The sequence below is a fragment of the Drosophila innubila genome, assembly GCF_004354385.1.
Source record: "Drosophila innubila isolate TH190305 chromosome 3R unlocalized genomic scaffold, UK_Dinn_1.0 2_E_3R, whole genome shotgun sequence".
Lineage (NCBI taxonomy): Eukaryota > Metazoa > Arthropoda > Insecta > Diptera > Drosophilidae > Drosophila > Drosophila innubila.
This window is the reverse complement of record NW_022995380.1, coordinates 22,014,826-22,039,129: the sequence shown is the minus strand read 5'-3', so window position 1 is coordinate 22,039,129 and position 24,304 is coordinate 22,014,826. Positions and strand designations below refer to the sequence as shown.

General features: G+C 40.3%; 1 protein-coding gene and 1 long non-coding RNA gene across 4 annotated transcripts in view; both read left to right on the top strand.

Moving 5' to 3' along the window:
- The first annotated feature begins 10,245 nt into the window (after positions 1–10,245).
- Positions 10,246–22,189, top strand: LOC117790966. Its single transcript, XR_004618010.1, has 2 exons — positions 10,246–10,576; positions 22,125–22,189. It is a non-coding gene; the product is annotated as an uncharacterized LOC117790966 (long non-coding RNA).
- Positions 22,190–22,477: 288 nt separating this feature from the next.
- Positions 22,478–24,304, top strand: part of LOC117790713 — a 58,811-nt gene continuing 56,984 nt past the window's right edge. For all 3 annotated transcript variants that reach the window (XM_034630253.1, XM_034630252.1, XM_034630251.1), the window contains exon 1: positions 22,478–22,794. In XM_034630253.1, coding sequence (XP_034486144.1) covers positions 22,545–22,794 — 250 coding nt within the window. In that variant the 5' untranslated portion in view covers positions 22,478–22,544. The remainder of the gene's footprint in view (positions 22,795–24,304) is intronic.

The following is a 24,304-nucleotide window of genomic DNA, read 5'->3' as shown; positions in this document are numbered from 1 at the left end:
TTTCTGGCGGCAATTTGCCGAAAGGTGAAATTACGTAAGAAACCACAGAGACACACACATTTTCACATATGTATGTGTAAGTGTGTGTGGAATTGAGGGTGCAACTTATCCACAATACGAAAGCATTTTTGATCAGTGCCCAAGTCGAATATCATTTCACATATCGTTAAAATTCGTTTAGGCGCAGCATACAAATTGCTACATTTCCGCTAAAACTTTGAGGCGCTACGCTTCCCACCGTTTTCCCTTCCTTTCGGCCGACGCCTTAGACCACAACCACTTGAAAAATATAGTATGTACATTGTACACGTATATGCAATGTGTGCTGCGGTGGCATCAACGCCGTTGACTCTAAATTGAATGAAATTGAAAAATTCAACGCAACAGCAATTCCATTACACGATTTTCCAGGCTCATTTCCACCGCGTTTGCCACGCCCCCCTATGGCCCCTATACCCTGACCCCGGCCCCAAACTGCTTGACTCGAAATTTATTCATTACATGCAATTTTTTCATTTCTTTTTTCGTTTTTTTTTTACGTTTTTTTGTTGCTTTCACTTTCGTTTATCTGGTTGCTCGCATTTGTCGAGCATTTCGCTTTCATTGAGCTTCGACGTCGTCGTCGTCGTCTGGCGCATTAGGCTGGCAATCAGAAATCATGTGTGAAATGGAAAAAAAAGAAGAAAATTCTTTACGTAATAAAATGAAAATCGCGGTGCGAACAGAGTGGAAAAAAAAAGAAACAAAAACATGGCCATTACCGTTGCCTGAGGGCATCTACAGGCATTTATCTTCAAGTGTTTGTGTCTGTCTCTCAACCAGAGCTTTCACCTGTATCAGTGTCTGTGTGAAAGTGTGTGTGTGTGGGTGTGTACATTCAATTACATTGGCAATTGCTGCGGTAACAACACCGGAAAGTGTCGTTGGCCCTGGGCGTGGTTAACAGTCCACAACTAATCAATATGAATGAATAAATAATCGCTTACAAATACCCAAGAAAATGTCTTGCCACAAAATCAGCAGCTGAAGTTTGAGTCGGAGTTTGTTGAAGTTATTTTTGCAATCTGCATTTTATAAATATGCTTATGTGCAATCAACAATGTTAGCAGTCGCTTGGCTTGGCTTCAGTTGCAGCTTCTGTTCCTGTTCCTGCTTCAGTTTGCATCTTGCAACTTCCGTTCTTGCTTTTGATCCTGCTGTGCGACATGTTGGGCATTTCAAATGCCGAATGCGTTTCCTTTTAATGTCTAATATAAATGCCCGCTGTCTCGCATTTACTTTGTTGCCTGTCGTCAATAAGCATTCGATATGTGGCAGTCCTGTGACAGGACCTTCTCTCGCTTTCTCCTTGGCTTTGGCTTGCATTGCGTTTGACATGCGTTGGACGATTGCAATTGCCGACTTATGCTTATCGCATAAGCAAATAGGACTGTCGCTCGACTCCTGCAGCAGCAACAATAACAATAACAACAGCAACAACATAGACTGTGCAAACAGTTGCCACATCCTTTGATCCATCCTGACCATTTCCCATTACAAAATGTGTTTGTTTATTCCGCAAGTTGCTGTCAGCATTTACCTTATCCTTATGAATTTTACATTTCCCTTGATGCGAATAATAGAAATAAACCATTATTTCCATTCACCACATGTCCTTCATCCATTGCAGAATTTGTTTTATTTATATTGACTGTCGTTAAATTCTTTATTATTTATTTTTATTAATTTTCTTGAATTGTATTATTTTTATTTTCTTATTTGCGCTTCTCAAATATAAAAATGATTTTATAAAAAACTACCCATAACAATTTTTGGATAAACTGCATTTCTCCACGGATTTTGGTTTGCTTCGCAATTTGACGCTTTTCTATTTTAGCATAAATTTCTATGAAAATTAATTGAATACCTTTAAACTTAAGTTTAAACCCATTTTTACATACATATATTTTTATGTAAAAGCTGTAAAGCTTTAACAGAATATTTAATTTTTGTTGTACTTTATAATATCTGCATCAAAATTTAAATTAATCTCTATAATTAACCTAAATTAACCTAAATTAACAATATTGAAATTAAAATATTTAATTTAAATACTATAAATTAAGAATATGCACATACAAATTCTACTAGTTTAAATATTACACATTTTTTGACTTCAAAACCTTTAAAGTCCATAGAAAATGTACTCGTACCTCGTAGGTGTGGCTAGGCACATGTGAGTGTGTGGATACGTATGTAAGTGTGTGTAATTTTGGTTAGTTGATGTCGCTTACAAACCTGCATACTAAATAAGCCTCCAGCCCTGGTGGCACCTCATTCATTCCACATTTGCAGTCTTCAGCCGCCACTCATTTGTTTTCTTTTGGCGCCCAAAGACATGCCACAGAAGGGAGATGATGTTGCTGGGACATGTTCACTAGCACACAGACACATACACACATACACACATAAGCACACACAAACTAACACACGCAATTACAGCCGCACAGCATTGTTGCAATTGCACGGGAAATAGACTTTTTGAATGCGAATGCGTTGCACATGTCGTAAGGAATACGCTTAGAAAAACTTGCAGCATGAAGAGAAAAGAAAAAGAAGAAGAAAAAATAGAGAATGGAGGATTCTTTTTTTTCTCAGCTTGATGCAAGCAGTTTCTTGTTTTTTTCTACTTCTTTATTTTCATGTTTTTTTATACCCGTTACTTGCAAATTAAGTAAATGGATATATTGTATACGTTAAAGTATATACATATATGTAAAGTATATATGCATGTATATTATAGTACCCCATACTCGTTATCTATGGTGAATTCTTAGATATTTTCAGTGAGAAACCATTGTTCTAAAATCAATTCCTAGTCCCCGCTTTTTGAGTTGAAAAACCTGTTTTTTTGAAATTTTTTTCATTAATTATTACCATATCTTTACTACTTTTACACAACATTATTTTCGGACTAGGAAGGACTAAAAAGGCAAAATTTTTCAACTCAAAAAGCGGGGACTAGGAAATGATTTTAGAACTATAGTTTCTTGGTAAAAACATCTTAGAATTGACCGCAGATTACGAATATGGAATGCCATTTTTTTTTTTTCGAAAAAATCGATGCACCCTAATGTATATGTTCTTGACCAGCTTTAAAAAGTCGAGTTCAAATTGCCATTTATATTTTTTAATTTTTCAATTTTGATGCAGAATCGTATTATAGGTTAAATACTGCTAAAATTCACATTCCTTAGGGAAATTGGCTAATTTTTGACCAAGTTATGACAGTTTAAAGTTTTTGAAAGCAATTTAAGCTCCTAAAAGTATTTAATGGGTATTCCTTAAGTCGGGGTCTCGACAATAGCCTTTTTTCTTTTTTTTTTTTTTTGCTTTTCGTTTGCAAGTTAGCTTTTTCCTTTCGAGCCGAAACACGAATCAAGTGGGAGAGAAGAATGGGAGTGAGAATGAGGATGAGAGAAGAATGGGAGTGAGAATGAGAATGAGGATGAGGGGAGTGAAGTGAAGTGAGACAACTGCTTGCTATTCTACATGCAGGAGGCTGCATCCTGTCCCTGCGGTCGCTCTTCTTCTCTTGGTAGTCGTTGTTGTTCTCGTTGTTAGTGTTGTTGTTGTTGTTCTGGTTGTTAGTGGGCTCCATCTTCATGTTTCTTCATGTTGTCAGCGTTGTTCTGCTGGGTGTTGTTGTAATTCGTTGTTGCAGTTGTTGCGGGCGCTGATGCTGTTTCTAAATCCGTGCTACTTAAATTGTCCCTAAAATCCTCGTGGCAATTCTTTCGCCATGAAGCACATGCAGCTTTTGTGTGCTGTATGAGAATTTAATGACATTCTTAAGTTGTCATCAGTGGATGGCAGGCCACGAGTCGAGTCGAGTCGAGTCGACTTGACTCTAGCTGCAACGCAGCATCGAAAACTGGAACTCAAACTGGGACTGTCACTACCTTTTTTACTTTTGGCCTAGCTGTCTGCTTCGTCTTGCTCTTCGTCTTCATCTTGTTGTTATCCTAGTCGCTGTCATTGTTGTTGCTGTGGTTGTTGTTGCTGTTGTTGTCGTTGTCGTGGTTGCAGGGAGCATATTAAATTGACTGGGACCAACAAAATGAGTAGAATCATTAGCGTACACTCTATGCAGCAGGCACACAAATTGCGCCCACATATTGCGCAATCTAAGACGCTGCATGCCCCGCAGTGGCAGTTGCAGTTGCCGTTGCACTTCCGTTACTTTGAACGCTGCTGGCATGTCGTCCTTTGAAGATGAAGTCATATCAGCATTAGTGTCTTCTTCTGTCTGTTGGACGCTCTCGGCAATGTTGAGCTGTCGGCTTTACTATCTTCTCTTCACTTGCTTTTTCTATTTCATTTTTTGGTGGCAGTTGCTTTCTTAGCCGCTAGCAGAGCAAGACCAGAAGAGGGAGGGAGAGTTGTAGGGACACAGCAAGACATTTACATGCATTTTGTATTTTTGGGGTCAGATCTGAGATATGAGACATGTGTATAGGTTTGTGTGTCACGTTGCCCTGTGGAACTGGCTGTCGAGCTGCTGAATTTAATTTCAATTTAGGACCAAAACATTTGCGCTGCGCCTGTCAAGCATTTTCCATTTGCATTTATTTTTGCGCTGCTTGCGCAAATCTTTGCTATTTGTACAAGAGACAGCCGCAGACTAGAAAAAGCCGCGCGCATTTGAATATGCAATTTGCAATTTGACTTGACGAGGCCAAAAACCGCGCTGCTTCTGCTTCTGCTTCTATTCCGACCAAACCCGGACAAGCCCGAGTTAATCTGCGGGCTTAAGAAATGCCAGACGGTTGCAATGCCACAGTCACATTTACAGTTGCCACATAAAAGCTGCACGCCGCGACATTTTATCACAACGCGAGTGTGCGCCTGTTTTCTTCCCCCTTTTTTTTTTTGTGTCCCCTTTTTTTGCTGCTCCTCGAGTCCCTTCGGCTGACATTTGAGGCATGGCAAGATTTATGCACTGGGTCTGCAGTTGAAGACAGCTGTCGTTTGCTGGCGCTGTCTTTTTTGGAGCCCTAATAGCTTTTTATCCGCGCGCATGAAATATGCCGCGAAAATGGCAAATAGAGCCCAGAGAATATGGAAAGTGTCAATCCAAGTTTTTGTCAATTGTAAGTACAGCCCAAAAAGGCTGTTTGCCACTTGCCAAGCGAAAGGGAAAGGTAACGCTGAAATGGCGCCAAAATTGAACCTAGTCTAAGTACAACTAAGTTGTCTTGACACGCCACTGACAAGTACACTACACACACAGACAACACACGCACACACACACACACACACAATTAAGTCATGATAAATTGCTATTGTGTGCGTTTGCAGTCATAAGCGCAGGCGGCAGCCCAAAATGAAACAATAAGCCACGTCCGTCAAGTCAACTTGAGGCGACAAGAGTCGAGTCAAGTCGAGACGAGCCGAGCAGAGCAGAGCAGAGACGAGCCGAGTCAAGTTATGAGCGGAAGTATACACACACACACACACACACACACACAGAGGCAGACAGACAACACTTCGTCACAGTCACAGTCACAGACAATGCGACTAGACAGCACAGACACCTAACGCTTGCCTCACTATCAACTTTACATTTATATATATACATAAGTTTTTGTACATATATATGTGTGTGTGTGCGTAGAGTTGCTCTGTCATGGCCTGGCCTGAGAATGACAGCGTTCGGTGTTGCAAAATGTTTGAAATTCATGCGTTCTGTCAAGTAATTTACCCCAAGCGCGATCCACACTCAGCTGTCTGCTCTGTGTGTATGTGTGTGCCCGAATGAGTGTGTGCGAAGTGGTGTAAAGGTACAAAACGGAAGGGTTATTCTACCTGTTCCCATTTGGCTGCATTTTGTTAAGCAAAGCAAACGATGGCAAACCAATGACACTGACTCATAAAGTGCATAAAAAATATCAGCTAGTAAGCTATAGACAAAGGCAAGTCAGGTTAAACTCATGTCATCTTTAGAAAATGCAAGTTAGAAGTTTATATGAGCTTTAAAGAGGTTCTCAGTTGAATTAGCAAGCGAGTAAATATTTTACGAGTCCTTTAGATTTATGTCAGCTTAATATCATGTGAACTATATAAAATGTAAACGTAAAGCGTCAATCGGCAATTGGGCAATCTCAAAAAACTATAGGAAAATGTAGAGATTTTAGAGCATTCAAAATTAAAAAAAATAATTTAATTTTGTAGTTGCAAATTAGTTTAAATACAATTTTAAGTGTCGAGTGGTTGCATAAAATCAGCTTTAAGCCTGAACAAGTTTTAAAGTGCTTAGTTAGCTAAATGAGCTCCATAAAATAAACTGTTATTTACCTAGTACAAATACGCTTTAAAGTGCTTTTAAACAACTAGTAGGTAAATTCAGCTTTCATTATAATATATCAGGTATTTTAGTGCCAATCACAGTCTTTGCCCTTAGACTACAAATGGGAGCACCTTTTTGGCTAATTGCGAACGTGTGTTTACACTTGAATGGCCCGGCACCTCATTAGAATGTTCAAATTATTCAATAGCCTCATTTCCTGCACTTGAATTGAACCCTTTTGGCAACAACTTACGAACTTACGTTTTCCTTTCACGAACAATGCGATTAAAATTTTATTTAAATGAATTTTCTGCTCAGGCTTCTTCCGGTTTTAAGTCTGCATATGTGTGTGTGTGTCGTGTGTGTGTGTGTGTCGTGTGCGCATTATTGTATTAATATTGCGTATACGCAGTGTGTGCTTACGGCAATGTTGTTAACTCCTTTAGGGTGAGTCCTTTTTGAGCCAACTAACTGGCAATCTATTATACGTATCCTTTGACCGTAACCATTCGTTCCATAGTTCCCAAAGAAATTGCCAAATGTTACCTTTCAGCTGGTTGACTTCGACTGCGTAAGTGTGTGTGCTCGTGTTCGTGTTTGTGTTCGTGTTCGTGTTGAGTTGCCCTTATTGAAAAGTGTTCATTTGAGTCACTCGTCGTGTAGCTTGGCCAATAAACTGGGCCTAATGCACACAATTTGCTTTGTATGTCCTTTTCATGGTGCGTCTGCCGTGTGTGTCTGTTTGTGTGTGTGTGTATGTATGTGTTATGGCTGGAAATTAACATTTTCACTATGGGCAACACACAGAGAATTTGATGCATTACCTGGACAAAAGCGAAATACCAAAGAGACTTGAATAAGCTTGGGTTTTCGTCTTGGGGATTGGACTTGGGACTTGACTTGTCAGCTGGAACTGGGTTTCAGTTTCAGTTTGAGACACGTCAATTAACTGTAGACCGGATGAGTTGGCCAACTTTAAGTTTTACTTCACTTGACTAAGTGACGGAGTGACTGAATGCAATTGTTTTGACTGACGCTGACATGGATACGCATTGTTGTTACAGCTTCCTGGTTGCCACTTGCCACTTGCCACTTGCCTCATGCCTCTTACCGCTTGTTGTGGTCGCTTTTCTTGTTGCCTTCTGTTTCTGCCTTCTGCTTAAAGTGCCTGGCTGCTGTTGTTGTTGTTGTTGCTATTTCTGCTTCTAATTATGCGCCTTCTGCAGGGCAACAAACCACGGCTGGTGGTGGCCAGTGGCGCGTGGTGGGGCAGGCGGGTACTCAAGTGGCTGCAACTGTCACAGTTGCGTTAAGATTCTTGCTCCAAGCAGCACCAAGAAGAAGCTGGACTATTTTATATATAACATGTATATGTGCTTGTCTGTCTCAGTGTTTTGCCTGACTGTGTATCTGAATATGTGTGTGAGAGTGTGTGTGTGTGTGTGTTTTTGCTTCAGATGTGTTTTTTTAATTTTCGCGAAATAAGCAATTCTCACGTTTTCATCTTCTCATGGCGTCTTGTGGTGAATTCGTGTTTTATGCCCAGCCTGGCCATAAATTCAATTCCAGCAAATTGTGGCTCCGACTGTGGCTCTGTTGTTTCGCCAACGGGCGACAGTGCCACCTGCACCACACAACTTAGCAAAACGCTTTGTACTTCAAAGCTGGGCAAATTTGCACTCTACTGTCTGTAGTTCTTTCTCTCTGTGTGTGTGTGTGTTGTGTGTTGTGTATGCAGCGATTTTTTTCAGTCTGCTTCGCGACTTCTTTTTCTGCTTTTCTGGCACTGTATCTTTGCATTCACTTTGATTATTACAAAAATTTGTTTTATTTTTGCTCACAATCGATTGAAGTTCAGTTTGAAATTTTTCTTTTTTTTTTTGGTTATTTTTTGCTTTTGTTTCATCTTGTGCTCTGTTATAGCTGCTGTGCTGGTAGGTTTACCTTTGCTTGTATTAGTTTGTGTCAGAATGTGTGTGAGAATATGTGATTGTTATTTTGTTAGCGTTGCTTTGATGTTGGCTGTAAACGTTCTTGGTTTATCCCCAACTGCTTTTGACTAACATTTCCGGATCCATATAAATTCGAGTTCCGGTTCCGGTTCGAACAGAAAAAACTTATGAGAAATTTTATTGGCTGTAAATAAGTAAAACTATCTAAGATAATTGTTAAAGTAATTGGGTAAAAACATCAAGAATATATTTTTAAATTAATTTAGTAACTCTTATAAAAAATACTTAAGTTGTCGACAGGATATTACACATTAGAGTACACAAACACTTACACAAATAACTATTAATTTTCTATCTGATTAATATCGGTTTACTTTCTTTATTACAGGTAAGTCTGGCTACTTTGACTGTGAATATATTCAACCGTTTGACTCGTGAATAGCGTAAGTATAACTCAACTTGAGCAACAACCACATGGCTGGACAGCTAATTATATCTTAATTGCATTAAAATAATTATAGTCGTCAATTGTAGCTAAGAACCCGTTGAAGTCATTGGCTTGTTGGCAGCGGGGAGGAGGGGAAGTCAGGGAAATGCTTAGATTTCGTGCAATAATTATAACGTGCTCTCATGTGCCACACAGAAAGCAAATTTGCTTGCTACGTGCAGCTATGCGTCATCAGCAATGCCGAGTGGATGATGTGGGTGGTAGTTGGGTGGTGGTTGGGTGGGTCAGCTATAGCGGTTCACTCGTGCGTTTGGCGGCCCGGCTTTATGGATTTATTGCGTTGGCGACACGTTGATATGCCGCATGCCACATGCCACAGTCCAAGTCTGAGTCCGAGTCCGAGTCGTAGACTTGAGACTTTTGCCGAAAACAATTTCTGGAGGCCGATACTAAGCCCACGGCAATTTCGTGCTCATTGTTTTATGGGTCGTCGGGTGCTCGACAAAATCTGAGTAGCTTGGCCGTTGGGCATAGTGCGGGTGTTGCTGCAAATGCAGGTTGCAAATGGAAGAAGGCAAGCGGCAAGTGGCAGGTGGCAAGCTACAATACTTGTACTGTACTAATTTTTTACTTTTCATTTTGCCAATTACCGCAAGGCTCGTGTGGCACTAAGTCGATGCTTCGGGGCGCTCGTAGCGTATACGTAATTTTTATTGGACATTGCCACGCGTCGTGGATAACGTGAGCTTTCCTCGTACGCAAAGGCAAAAAGTCCTAGGCCAACATGAAAAGCTTCTACATCATCGTTGCGGCTCGTTGCGAATACGCTATCAAAACAAAACGGATAATTGCAGTGTTTCGCACTCTCTCTCTCTTTCGTTCGTTCTCTGTCGCTCTTTTGCTGCATACTCTCCACTTGGCCACCTGAGCGAGTGTAAGCGGAGGGGGGAAAGAGAGAGAGAGAGAGAGAGAGAGATGTTTACCTGATGGGGCAGATTGGGGATTCGTTGATTGCGCCACTTGACACACATTCGGGAGCAGTGACTCGTAATTGTAATTGATGCATCAGTAAAGCTTATTCCTCATTTCACAATTCTCATTTGGCTTTGTCAGTTTCATGAATTGCTCCTAATTTAATTCATTTGCAGCAATGCAACTGAAATGCAATCAAGTGCAGAAAAAAGAAAATAGAATGACAAAATACTTGAGTTTTCGACATGAAAATAGCAATAATTGTGATAAGTTTATCACTGCATAATTCCACAATGACTTGGCCTCTTTGCGGCTTACAGTTTGACAGCCACTGTACGTAACTCTCCACACAACAAAATTTGGCGCCAAATGCGCCTCTCTCTCTCTCTCTCACTCTCTTTGTGTGTTTCGTAAACGAAGCACAAACAGACACGAGCGACACACTGCCGACTGCCGATTGCCGATTGCCGATGTGCGGCAACATCGTGTGGCAAGGACACGAAGCGAAGCAGTTGTGGCAATGGCCAAAGGGACTAAACAGTTTGCGACTAAGACTCGTGAGGAACGGACACGCGGCCAATAGCAAACGGGCAAAACGTGTCATGCGAATCGAATTACGAATCAACTCGTCAACCAAGTGTGAGTGCTTGAATGCAAGTGAATAACGTACAACCGGCTTGGACTCCATCACTGATTTGCTAACCTCAATCCGTTTATAAACCGTGTGCGTGTTGCCAACTCCCAAGACATTCATAATAAATGCAAACGATCGTCGTTCTGGCCAAGTGCCAAAGTGAAAATAACAAATAACAAAGAACAAAATATGAAAAGGAAAACAACGAGTTGCGAGCGTGTAAATCATTGAGTGTCAGCAGAGTCAGTCAAGTGTGATTTTCATATGATTTAAGCCAGAAACAGAACCGAAATACCGAAAAAAAAGGCAAGGACTGACTGAGATTTGTATTTTGTTGCCATATAATTTAATTTGGCAAATGTGTTGGAAAATTGTACAGCAAAGCGAAAAGCGAAAGGCACTGAGACAAAGACTGCTGAAGTCAGTCAAGAGGAGTCTGAGAGTTTGAGAGTCAGGCAGTCAGTCAAGCAGAGAATAGGAGAAACTTCACTTCACTTCTCAGATTGTTGTTACTACTTTTGGTGAAATGCTAATGGGTTAATGTGGTTTAGTACTTGTTCCTCCTCTCTCTCTTTCTCTCTCTCTCTCTCTCTCTCTCTCTCTCTCTCTCTATCCCTTAGTTCTCTGTCTGTGCGAAATATCGCACTTACCTAGTATAACTTGTTATTTACCTAGGCGTGCCACTCTCGTTAATTGTATGCAAAAAACTTGCCAACAATCGCTGTTAACTCAACTGAGTGTGACTGCAAGTGTGTGTGTGTGTGCTTGTGTGTGTTAGCTGCTTTGTGGCACAGCCTTTGTAACAAGTTTTTGGGTGCTGCTTCAATTACTAACAGCCAACAACAATAGCAACAATACCACTATTTCCGCTCTAAAATTTGAGCCAAGTTTTGAGCCAGCTGCGCTCGTTTCGCCTCGACTCGCGCTCTTCACCTTTTGGCCAAGTTTGCCACCTGGCAGCGCGTTGCCTCGTTGCCGTTCACTTAGTAAATAAATTGGCAATCGCATTTAATGTGAGTTTATGTGCGTCGCAGGCAGCCAGGCTTTCAGACGGTTCAGGCCAAGCGAAGAACTTAGACTGAAACTCAGACTGAGACTGAGACGGGAATTGAGACGGGCACTGACACAACACGTTAGTAGTTTTATACACATATATTTTTATTTTCATTCTCATTCTCATTTTCATTTTCTTCTTCATTTTGGTGGCTCCTTTTTGGGCTTGTGCTCATGTGCAAATCGTAAATTTACGTTAATGCCGAAATTTCACGTGATAATGACGTGATTACCTGGCACACAAGACCCAAAAAAAAAAAGACGAGCTTACACGGTGGCAAAGTGGGTCGGTTTTTCTGGATGGGTTTACACCACATACTCGTACATAGACTGTCAGTTTTTTGGGGGTAAATAGCGCTACTAAATATTGCGTTCCATTGCATATGCCGCTGCCTCTTGCCCCTCGTCTTTCTCTGTCTGTCAGTCTCTTAGTCTGTCAGTCTCTCAGTCTGTCAGTCTGTGTCGCTGTCAACTTTCCTGTACTGAGCTCGTTTGTGAGCCGCTTTAGTTGTTTTGTTGTCATTCCCCTTGCTGCTGTTGTTGTTGTTGTTGTTTACAGAATTTAGGCATAAACTACTTCAGCACAAACAAAAACAAGCACACACAAAGTGGAAAAACACACACTCATTGCATTTAACTAAATTTGCGAGCCTCGTTTGCTTTTGGGTTAACAGCCAAATTCGAATTCGGTTTAACTGGAAATTGTGGCTAAGCCAAATCTAAATTTAAATTCAAATCCAAAGCAAAAGCGTGAAATTATCGTCAAGTTTTGTACAATTGAAAGGGCTGTGTTTTGCTTTGCTCTAATAAATTAAATAACGATTTAAATGCATTCAACTCTTGCTCTAAACTCTATTAAGAAATCGGAAACAAAAGTTTGTGTTTTTTTCCCTTCGCGTAATCGCAAAATGTCGCCTCATTCTTTTCGCTTTTGCTGTAAACTTTTTAATTACTTTTGAACGACAATTCGAACTTTGCGCCTGTCTCTGCTTCTTTCTCTTACCCATCTCTCTCTCTCTGTCTCCTTATTTTTTTTCTCTAATTACAAACCAATTTATTGTCGACCTGCTTTTCATTTAATTCTTGCCTTTTTTTTTTTTATTTTTCATCTGAGTTGAAGTTGCTTATCAATAAATACTATAGCATTAAACAGTACGCGAATGAAGTCACTCGCTTTAGTCGTTTTAAACGTTCGCTCGCGTTGCCATTTCCGCTTCCGGTGCTACGCCTCGGCAGCCGCCAGTTTGTTAGTTTTACCTTGACATTTTTTTTTTACAGTTGTTGCAGTTTTTCCTTGGTTACTTGCGCGCTATTTTTTTGCTCAACAGCTTTTCCAGGTGCTATGTTTTTCTTACTTTCCCTCTCTCTGTTTTTTTCCTCTGTTTTTTGTTCTTTACAACATTCGCAACAACTCTAACAATATTTGTTTTTCTGCTCGAACACTCCGCTGCACACAAAGGTCCTAGGTCCTGGCTCCTTTCGCTTTACACTTTACATTCCTTCGTCGGGTTGCATTGAATTCATGAATCATTTGTGCTGCACCTACTCCCACGTGCGAGTGTGAGTGTGAGAGTGTTGGTTTGGTTTTAATGCAGCTTTGTGACTCGTTTGCTTCTCTGCTTTACGGCTGCTAAGCTGATTTGCCTTTGCATTTCCATTTCTTGTCCGATCGATGGCTATTTTAAAGCTTGTGATGTCATGGAAACCAGTTTAAGGTCCAGCTGCTTTGTTGTTAACCAGTTTAAATAATTGCGACCACAATAAATTATTAAATCAACAACAATTACTCAAGCGATCAAACGGCAATGATATAATCAATCAATGCCCCTGGCCAGACTGTGGTTTGCCGAATGAGCTCAATAAGTCTCGACACGTTGTCCTCATAAACCTATAAACACACACACACGCACACACATACACAGTGAATTAGTGTGTGTGTATGTATTATAATGCGTTTCATGACTGCAATTATGGATGACGACAGCACCCAACTCTTACTCACTTACCGCACTTTATTAATACGTATACGCAGTGTGGGCCAACTACTCGTACATGCCACACGGCTTTTGGGCTCAAGTGGTTGAGGTTTTGCTGCTCGTATTCGTTAGGTGGAAGTTACCTTGTGGCTCCCTCTTCAAATAAGTGTATGTGTTAGTGTGTGTGTGTGTGTGTATAAGTGTGTGTGAGTAACGTGTTTCGAGTGCTTTGTAATCGATATTACAATGTATGATTTGTGCGGCCATATTGGCGCCACTAAGCACATTGTGTTGAATACTCGTTGCCATTTTTATCGTCGCTTGCATTAACAGGAGGCAGAAGGCAACAGAGGAAATCAGCAGCTAGAAGTTGTAGCCAACTGTTTGCAGTGTAAACTTGCTAAAAAGTCGTTGACTATGCATCATGTTGAATGTATATGTCCATATGCCTTGCCTTTGAACACTTTATAAGCTGCAGACAATGAGTTTTATAGTTCGATTTAATACTGTTCCATATGGGATGGCCACAAGCCATAAATAATTAAAATTCGTATTAAATGTTACAGCTTGAAGTTGTGAAGAAGGTTCAAATTTTGAAATTGGTATAAATATAATATACAGAGTTCTGTAAATGAATTTGCATTTTATTATTGAAACACAATAAATAATATTTTTATTTAACTTTTGTATTTTGAATTATAATCGGTTTAAATCGAAGCAAAGAGTAAGTTTGACTAGCAATTTGATTTGTATATATTATTAAAATCAGTTGTAATCTTCCAGTTTTAGTTACAAATATTGTAAACCTTATACTCATATATTTGTCAGCTTGCCATATTATTTTTGCAGTTCATTTCTGTTCGTGTCTTGTCGTTAGATTTCTAAACTCATGATATTTTGACAGTTGCACTCAATGTCGCTTATTCGATTTTCATGTGATTAGTGTTTGCCTTCATTTTGCCACCATGAGCTGTCTAACTGACGGTTATGTTGCTAGTCTCGTGGGTGTCTCGTTGCTTGCCATTCCCAAGAACAAAAAAAAACAAAAAAAAAAAAAAAAACAAAACAAAACAAAACAAAATAAAGGAAATCAAAACAAATATTCGAAAGCTCAGCAAGTCAGATTTTCCATTTGTGTGATTCTCTTGTCAGTTGTCATTTTCTATGAATACATTACATACTCGTACACCTAAGTGTGCATGTGTGTGTGTGTGTGTGTGTGTGTGTGTCGAAGTGTGTGTGCTTCAGCTTGAGTTGCAACGCTGCCATCAGTTTTATTTGAGTTTTGCCGAAGAAGAGAAACCTTCCCACCGTTTCGTATTACACGCTTCAATGTTTTTGTAAAATGTGTAAATGAACTCACCCACACACACTCACACACACACACACTCACTCATGGCAGAGACATGTGTGTGAACAATGCATATAAACAATGGCAGGCCATAAAATATGTATGTGGACACTCCCAAAATACCTGCACAACCCCAAGGTGGCTGCCACACTTCAACTGCGCCTTATTTGCTTCCCAGTTTCTCTGATTGTTGATGTAAATGTCAAAATAAATAATAAATACAATTTCGCATTAGCTGTCGCTGTTGCCATTGCTGCCAGATTAAATTTTGGCCCAGCAGTTGGTCTGTGCATTATTTGATGAGTTTTAATAAGGACTTAATGTAATTGAATATCCATTTAATATGCACATAATGAGAGCAAAGCCCAATGCATTGATGTACTCGCATTTCTGCATGCTATCGGCTTTAAGTATAATTGGGGATCAAGGCTGTTAATTGATAGGCCAATTAGTTGTTGATCTGCTGTTAGTCACTTAATTAATAGTTCATTAAAGTTTTTGTCGCATTTTGTTGGATTTACTTGGTTAAGTGAGAGAGAACCGGTACTGATTGTACTCAAAGGTACTTAAATAATTAGTTAACATACACATGCACTCATTCACTCATCTGGCATTCAGTTGGACAAACAATCGCTTAGAAATGAGCATAACTTGTACCCCCTTCATCCATTCATCTATTCATCCATTCGCTCCGACTTCTCAGGGGCAGCTCCATTCAATACTGCACTCATTTATTCAGTCGTGCGCTTATTGCAATGTTCATTGGTTTATATTCATTACGGCAATGGCACTCGGTGCGTTCGGACTGGCCAGGACAACCATGGACACGAGCAGGACTTGGCGTAGAAGCTGGAGGAGTTGTGAAGGGAACAGAGGAACAGGCAACTGCTGTCGACTGCTTTTGTGTGAGCGTGCGTTCAATACGTTCGATAATCCAATAAATATTTATGAAGCACTTTATTGGAACAACACCGAATTACTTTATACATACATATGTGCACATACATACATTTATTTGTATGTGAGCATACTTCTCGTGCAGCATGAAACTTGTGTCAAGAAGAACTTGCACAACAACAATAACAACAACAACAAGTTCGTATGGCATTTGGAGAAGCTCTTAGCTCGCATACCGCATATTGCTCATACGCACCATCGTACCGAATGCAGTGCTTTGCTGCGGTCAGTCTGTTCAGACTCTGGTACTTTGGTTTCCCTCTCTGTTTTTTTATTTTTCTTCTTTTATTTATTAATAATTTTAAAAGCGTTGCCTGTTTTCTTCTGTTTGCCAACAACACTAGCCAGCATCCATCAGTAATTGCCATTGTGTGTGTGTTGGAGCTGCTTAAATTATAAACGATGTGAAACTTCTGCAGTTTGTTGACCCAATTAGCTGTCAAATGGCAAAGGCCTTAAACACCTGTCCTGTCATTGTCGAGCCCTCGTGCTGGCTGTCCTCTTTGTCCTGTTTGACCATCCCAAATGACAGTAGATGAACAGGACTATCTACTTACATATCAGTGCACAACTTGCATTATTAATGTGAGGCCTGTGTTGAAATGGTAACGAACTAGAAGCTGCAATTGGAGTTGTAGTCGATGCTGGGCTTATTAACGTTTACAGGCCATCAACCCTTCGAGCCAATTCACCACACCACATAATCAACGATTTACGACTGTTTATCTATGTGTTTGTACTTGCTAACTAAAACAGGTTAAGGTCTCAATTTACAGCTTAAACTGTATCTATAAATTAACATTTAAGCAATTTATTTTATAAATTCATTTGACAAATTAAAGAGCATTCCGTTTAATATGCAATTATTGAAACAGTGGCGCAAAAACAAACAACAACTGTGTGCCAGTAAATGCTGTTAACCAATTGCAAACATAAATAACGAATGGTAAAAAAAAAAATTAAAAATCAATGCAATTGCACACATTAAACAACAATGAGAGCAACAATTGCAACGAGCACAATAACTACAAACATGATTGACGGACGAAAGTGGGAGATGTGGCTGAAATACACTACCTGCCACTGTACTACGAATTATTGACCAAATTTTCATGCAGACATACCGCAAAAATGAGTACAAGAGCAGACAATTGCTGGGAAGTGACAGTGGGAGAAGGAGCGAAGGGTGGGGTAGGGTAGGAAGGGATACAAATGCATAACTGGGTCAATTTGACATGTAGTTGTCGCAGCAACTCTTGACGTCTACGTTCCATTGCAATATTTGGCAATGGGGGACAACGGGGCGTATGAATGTCAATGTATTAAATTTACTCAACGATTTTTCTTGGCTGGGTGAGGCGAAGGGGCAGAGGGGCGGAAAGGCGGGGCAGTCAGACAAATAAATTGCAAGGCATGCAATAAGACGAACCAAATGTGTGTCTAAGTGCCGTCTGTCTGTGTGTGACTCTGTCTGTGTGTGTGTGTGCTTGTGTGTCTTGCACTTGTATACAAATAAAATTGTACACGAAATTGACTTTTCTGCTGTGCGAGCGTGTGCGTGTGTGTGTGTGTGTTTGCTGGGTGCAACCCTAACCAAAAGCATGACTTTGACTAACGTTGCTGCTGCATGTAAATGGGCGCCACGCCGCATGCCACACGTTTTCCAGTAATCATCCATTATCCTAATGCCGGGCATGTGCACGGACAGTACAACAAAGTCTCCAGAGAATGACCATGGATGTATGTTGGTGTCTGTGTGTTTGTGTGTGTGCCTGGTCGATTGGATTAAGCTTTAACCAACGTATTCAAGTTGGAGCTAGAACTGGAGCTGGAGATAAAGCCGAAGCTGCCCTGACCTGTGTATTCTGTACTGACCTGTCCTGGCCTGGTCTGCGACATTTATAAATGATGCGACCAAAAGTCGTTGCATACTTTCAGGGGCAGCCAAAAAACTCGATTTGCGTAATCAGAGCTGGAAATCATATTAATTGGCCGCAATGCCTCTTGGCATTTACACGGATCAATAGTCTAAAGTTCAAACTGTTATGCCAAAAGGTTATCGCTGTCTCTGAATCATTTGGAGTGCTCTCACTTACCGCCCTTCTGCCCTTAATATTCATGCCACAAGTCAACGCAATTAAAAATGTTTATTTAGTTCAAGAATAGATCGATTGTTATTTCGAATCAGGTACGTCATAGAGTTGCCTTCAGTCAGCTGCAGCAATTCACATATCACGCATATCGAGAGTCTCTGAAATCGATACTCATAAATTGGGGCCATAAAATGGCAACACACTTTTAAAATAGCTCGAGAGTTTTAACAATCACATGTGCGTGGGATCAAGTTTCTGTCTGGCATAATATTTCTGCTTTTCATTACTCCGTCAGCTTAAAGTCTTAGCATTTATTTTTGACTTGACTCCCCACGCAGACAATTGATTTATGTCACATATATTTAAGCAAGTGCCGCGTTACGTATACGACGAGTGCGCACACGTCGCCGACAAGACGCGACTTGTGTTCTGTGGTTTATTTTCATTCTCTGCCCTTATAATTGTCATACACAATACAAGTATTTTCATATTCATTTGCAATAAGCTGAATTCAAGTGGAGATGTTCTGAGACAGGGAGACTGTGAATGGCATGTGTATGGCTGAATTTGATAGCAGTTGGCCACGGCCATGGCCAAAGCAAAAATAAAACAACAGACAGCAGCAACAACAAAAACAACAACAGTGTCTATCAAATGAGTTGGCTCATTTCAAATTTTCCGAAACAATAAAACTCCTCTTCCATAATATATGAGACAGGGTTTTGCAACCCCTTGACAGACAGCCAGAATATTGTGTGCCAGTTACTGATTTTCCGCTCATTTGTGTTGTTGTTCTTAATGCTATTGTTGCTGTGAAAAATGAACTGAATTGAGTGCAATTTAAGCGGCGACTGTCTGCCTGTCAGACTGTCAGACAAACATCGTTGGCAGCACCAACTTCAGCTCATTACCGGTCACATTGTCAGCTTGTTCCATAATCCCAGGTTTGTTTTGCCACTGCGAGATTATTACAAATTCATTAGAGTTTGCAAATGTAATTATGCGCTTTTGAAGAGTGTTCCCTAACTAGACCAAAGTCAACAGACACAAGCATTCAGCAAGGCTGCTTATCCAGCTGTGAGACAAACACACAAACACACACAACTCCACTTTCAGATGCTGTTGAAACTTTTCGCATAAAACGGCTTTGCATTTAATTCACATAAAACTTTGAACAAGAATTTAGCTGATTTGTCAAAGTCCAATGAGGATGATAAACCAAGCTAGGAAGTTAATCAGACTCAAAATAATGTCTAATAAAATGTAGAATTTGTGCTGAATCAAACAAGAGTTTAAACTATGATTGAGAATCAAGCTAGAAATTAAACTAATATTTTTTAATAATATATTCTTATTACTACGTTCATGATAAGTGAAATCTTAAAAGCTGTCAAGTATAATATAAAAAAACATTTCAGAATTTATGAGAATTAGAGTCCTGAAACAGCTTCACTAATGGAAATTTACAGCCGTAACTAAAGTAAATTTGATTATCATATATTAATTACAGTTAATTAGTTTATTGTCCTGGCTCTTTAAGGCACTGTCTTCATGTCAGTTAAGTGCGCCAAATTACATTTGTCATGCGGAGACGACAACTGTCACCTGAGTCTGCAACATGGATGGGAATGTCAAGTGGCATCCACGGGGGGCTTCTCATGATGATGCAACGAAGTCTAGTGATACGTTTTTGTAGACCACACTTAATCACATCAATGTCAGTGCAATCTGAGCTGTTAAAGTTTCTTGTACTCGTCATAATCGTAACTTGTGGACTGTCAGTCAACGCGGCTGCAACTTTTATGAGACGCTGACGGGCGCCTAATTAGTTCAACAGCATCTACAGATAACATACGTGTATATTATACGCGTGCACTTATCTCGGTCGACTTCTCGAAATTATCTCACAAATGCACTTAGCTGCAGTGTGGCATGTGGCAAGTGGCATGTGGCCTGGCTGACATGCAAAATGCTCTTTTATTTGTGTTAGCTGCTTTGTCGATTTACTTGCTTGATGCTTTCTTGGTGTCGGAATTTGCTGGCCTAAGAATTCCAATTTAAATCGAATTTGGGACGGCATGTGAAAGGCATGCGGTTTGGCATTTAGTCTCTGCAGCAGAAACTTGGCCAAGTCAATACAACGTCAATGCAGTGCTAATTCTCCAACTGACACTGGCTGCATACAATTTGTGGTATATTTATTGGCTTGTTTGGCCACACAGAGAGCGAAAGGGACAGATAGACAGAGAGAGAGAGATTTTTGGTTGCACAGCTGCAAGCTGAATTGTTGGTCTGTTAAGCTGACCAGGCTTAAAGCTTGACCATTGACATAGATATTTGCACATCTGCTGAGTTCTCTGCATTTCTCCACCTTCTCCAGCATCTCTATTTTAATATGTTAAATTTTCAACAATTTTCTTAAATGTTACCAGAAAGCAAGCAAAGCATTTGGTCACGCATGACGGCAGCTGCTCTGGCAATGACTTTCGGCCCAGTTGCTGTAACGTAATGTTAACTTATGCAACAACTTTCAACTTTAAATAAATAAATTTACAGTGCAATTCGGAGGCTGAAACTCAGGTTGAGGCTGGCAACAATTTGCTAGGCAAATATGGCTTTATTTTAGTTTCAATTTTTACTTCGTTATTTTTTCATGTATGTACAAACACAGAGAGTGAGACAGAGAGACAGAGAGAGAGAGAGAGAGAGAGAGAGAGGGTCGTGTTTGTTTTAGAACGCGCTGCTTGTTGTCTTTGGCAGCTTCGTCGTCCTCAGCGTCCTTTTGCCGCCATTTTACGCTCGTTATGGCAACACTTTGGCTCAAAAGCAAACGATGCTGACAACGTGCACTACTCAAACGGCCGACGCGCCACACACAAAAAAAAGAAAAAGAATATATGAAAAAAAAAACTTAAAAAAAATGTTATTGCGTCGTGTGCGGCTCGTTATGTTCCATAAGGCAACACACACAGAGGCGACACACAGAGGAAAAGCAGACGAGGGAAATAAGGGGCAGCAGCGAAAAAATCATTTCAAGCAGAAACAACAAGGGAAATGCACAAAACGCCTTCGCGCCTTGCAGTTTCCTTCCTCTCAACCAGTGTGTGTGTCGGTGTGTGTGTGTGTGTGTGTGCCACTGTGTTTGCCTACATTTCGCTTCGTTGACTGGCAACTTTCGTCGCCTGTGCACTTGCCACCCGCTCGTGATTGACTGCAACATGTCGTGTCTCCCAATGCTCCTCTTCATCGTTGTTGTTGTTGTTGTTATTCGTGTTTTACTCGTTATTGTTGTTGTTGTTTGGCAATAATTTTTTAACGCTCTAACAGACGCATGCGGCATTTGCCTGTTGTCTGTCGCTTGTCGCCTGTCGCCTGTTTGTTTACATGATTGTGCACAGAAGTGTTTGCCTTCCCCTCCATATACCCTTGGCAATCTAACGGTTTCTGCTTTGGGAATGCATTAACGCTCAAGAGCAGAGAAGAGCAACGGAGTGAAGAGGAAGAGTTTGCATTTCCCTTTGAGCCAAATCACAGCAAATTATATTTTTATTGATTCTGTCAACATTTGTGCGCGATTTGTTCGATAAAAGCGCAGCAAAGTGAATTAGTTTGACTGAGTTGAGGACGCAGTGGCATATTGCGCATACGCCACGTTGCCCGCTCGCAGCTGCCCGTTTACTCTTACCAGTTAACAGCAAGCTAAACGAGATGGAAGAGCAACAATTTTAAAAGCTTGGCACAACACAAAAACCGCAGAAAGTCGCGACAGCAACAGCAACAGCAATGGCAACAGCAACAACAGCAATAATAACAACGGCAACAGCAACAACTTTTCGCATTCACTAAAACTTTTCAACATTTTCTTGTTAGTCATTGTTGTTGTAACTGCTGTTGTTGTTGCTGTGTTGGCTGCATTGCCATAGACTCAGTGAGCAAATTGTAAATGAAAAAAACTTTTTTTATGTTATTCAGTGTTTGCTGTGGACGGCTCTTCCTCGAATTCCCTGTACTCCCCGCCCTTCGACTGCCTATGGATACGAGTTTGGTATTTTTGCTGTTGTCGTTATTGCTGCATTATGTCTATTGTTGTCTATATAAGTTTTGTCGAAAGTAATTGTAAATACTGCTCGTAGTTGGGCTGACTAGTTGAATGTCTGACGGGCCGTCTGTCTGTCTATCTGTCTGTCTGTCTTGTTCTTCTCGCTGTCAATTTTTGGGTTATGCTTTTCATTTTCTACAAATTAGTCAATTCTTAAAGTCAGTTTTAGGACAATGGCTTAAGAACAACATGATATATTCATGTTGAACTTAGTTATGTATTTTATAAATCCAAAAGAATATGCCATTTTTGATTTACAAGTTAAAAATGCAGTCAAGTGAAGCACGTGTAATACAAAATGCTTTTATGTAAAGCAATGTAAAAATAAAAAAAAATAAACAGATGTAGATTAAGTCAACTTTGTTAATGCTTTAGTTTTCACAGCAACAGCAACAATTCTAGTTATAATAATAATAGCAACAATGACAACACTGATAGCAACAGAGCATTAAATGCACTCGACTATAAAGTGTGAAAGGATTTACGAGCAACAAAATTAAAAGTACACAAAGCAAAGCAAAGTGAAAGTGTCAGTGTTATTGTTAGTGTTAGTGTTGACAACAACAGTAGAATTATTAAAATCATCAACCTGACGAGCACACCGCTCACCCCGCCTCCAGCGTCACCGTCTCCAGCACCGTCCAGGAGAACAAAGCGCATCCCAACGCCCCAACAGCGAACATGACCCGCTTTCGTATCAAAAATTTAAAAATCCTATCGTGTTGCCTCGGCGTTTGGGTCACGCTCTTTGGCGGTGCCCTGCATTTGGCCCGATGCAGCGAGTTTCCCGAGCGCGAATGCTGCGACTTGACCACCACCTCAACGGTGGGTCCTTTACCCCTGCCACCGCCGGCTCTGCCCACCGATAAATCATTATCGTCAGCCACAACAGCCTTGGAGACAGATCTGAATCTAACAATCGGACGATCGGGTAAGTAAAGTGTCAATTAACAATTGCACTCAAATTGTGAGTGATTGAGTTATAAAAAATCTTTTGAGCTTAAAATTTCTACTCTCAAGAGCTGATAATTCTCTAAGATTAAGTAGATTAATGTTGTCAGTAGAATATTTATATATTTAAATTGTAAACTTGAATTATAAATTCATAAAAATCTTATGCTGAAATGTGAGAGCTTCAAAAACACATGTGTTTTTAAGTAATTGCTTGATTTTTAAGCTGCTTTTACTTTACATATTCGAGTGAAATACGCCTTAAATGTTATTTAAGATTCTTAGTATTGTCTGCTTGACATTTAACTCGCTTAGGCACAAAGCGACTACACTACACTCTCAACTTGTGTCATTGGAACTTTGCTATTTTCATTGCCTCTAAATATAGCTTAGCTGCTAAGTGAAGTCGATGCATTATTGGCAAACAATATTTAACGCTTCGCTGGCTACACAAATACTCTGCCCACATGTGGAGACTATGCTTACAGATACAGATACTTATGTATCAGCTGGAAGGAAGATAGCGGCAACTGCCATCACTTATGCTCCAATTAACACGATGACCTTTCAAGCCATCGACGCGACTTGCTTGATGTGGGTTGTCCTCCAAACTGGAGAGTGTCGGTGGGGTGGAAAGTGTCGGTAATGCCCCCGTCCTGCACTCCGCTGACATCTAACCTTCAGTTGCAATACTGTCTGCATGTCTGTCTGCAACGGAGACGCTGAACTATTTGAAATGCAAAGCAAACGTCAGCTGTAAAACAATTTATATTCACTTTGAATTGAGGTTTTGTTTTGTATTTTATTGTGTGGCAACAGACAAGCAGAGAGGTGTGTGCGTGTATTTGTGTGAGTGTAGAATAAGTTTGTTATCCTCTACGGCAACTCGACTTGTTTTAAATGTTTGCTGAGCGTTGCTACGTGCCGTAAACAGTAATAGGTATAGGAATTGCAACAAGAAAACACGATCGAGAGGGTCGAGGAGCAGTCGGAGAATAGACAAGCACATTTTTCCAATTGGCCACGGGGACAAAGTAAATAAACATGCCACTCCAATGAGTTTGCTGCACTTGTTGTAAAATTTGTGTTGCATTGTGGAATTGAAAATGGTTTCTGCTTTATTTCTTAAATTTGAGCAAGCAACTTACTAGATTATTGTATCTCTCGAGTGCTCCAGCTAGAAACTCGACTCTCTGCAGTTTAAAATGAAAAATTCCTGCTAAAAATCACCGATAACTACTGACTAACGGTTACTCTCCACCTCCGTCTCTCTGCTGTATTGCAATGCAATTAAGTTAAAATGTTCAGCCTTCCCTATGCTTCATGGAAATACTTTATTTATTCAAAATGGCCAACTGTGAAAAGTTTTTGCCTGAGTGCAGAAAACTTTGAAAAATGAGTTGAGTGGTCGTCATTAATGGGGATTTCTATAGAATTGTTGTACAGACTATATTTTAAATGTCAAATTAGCAACAAATTAAAAATGCCAA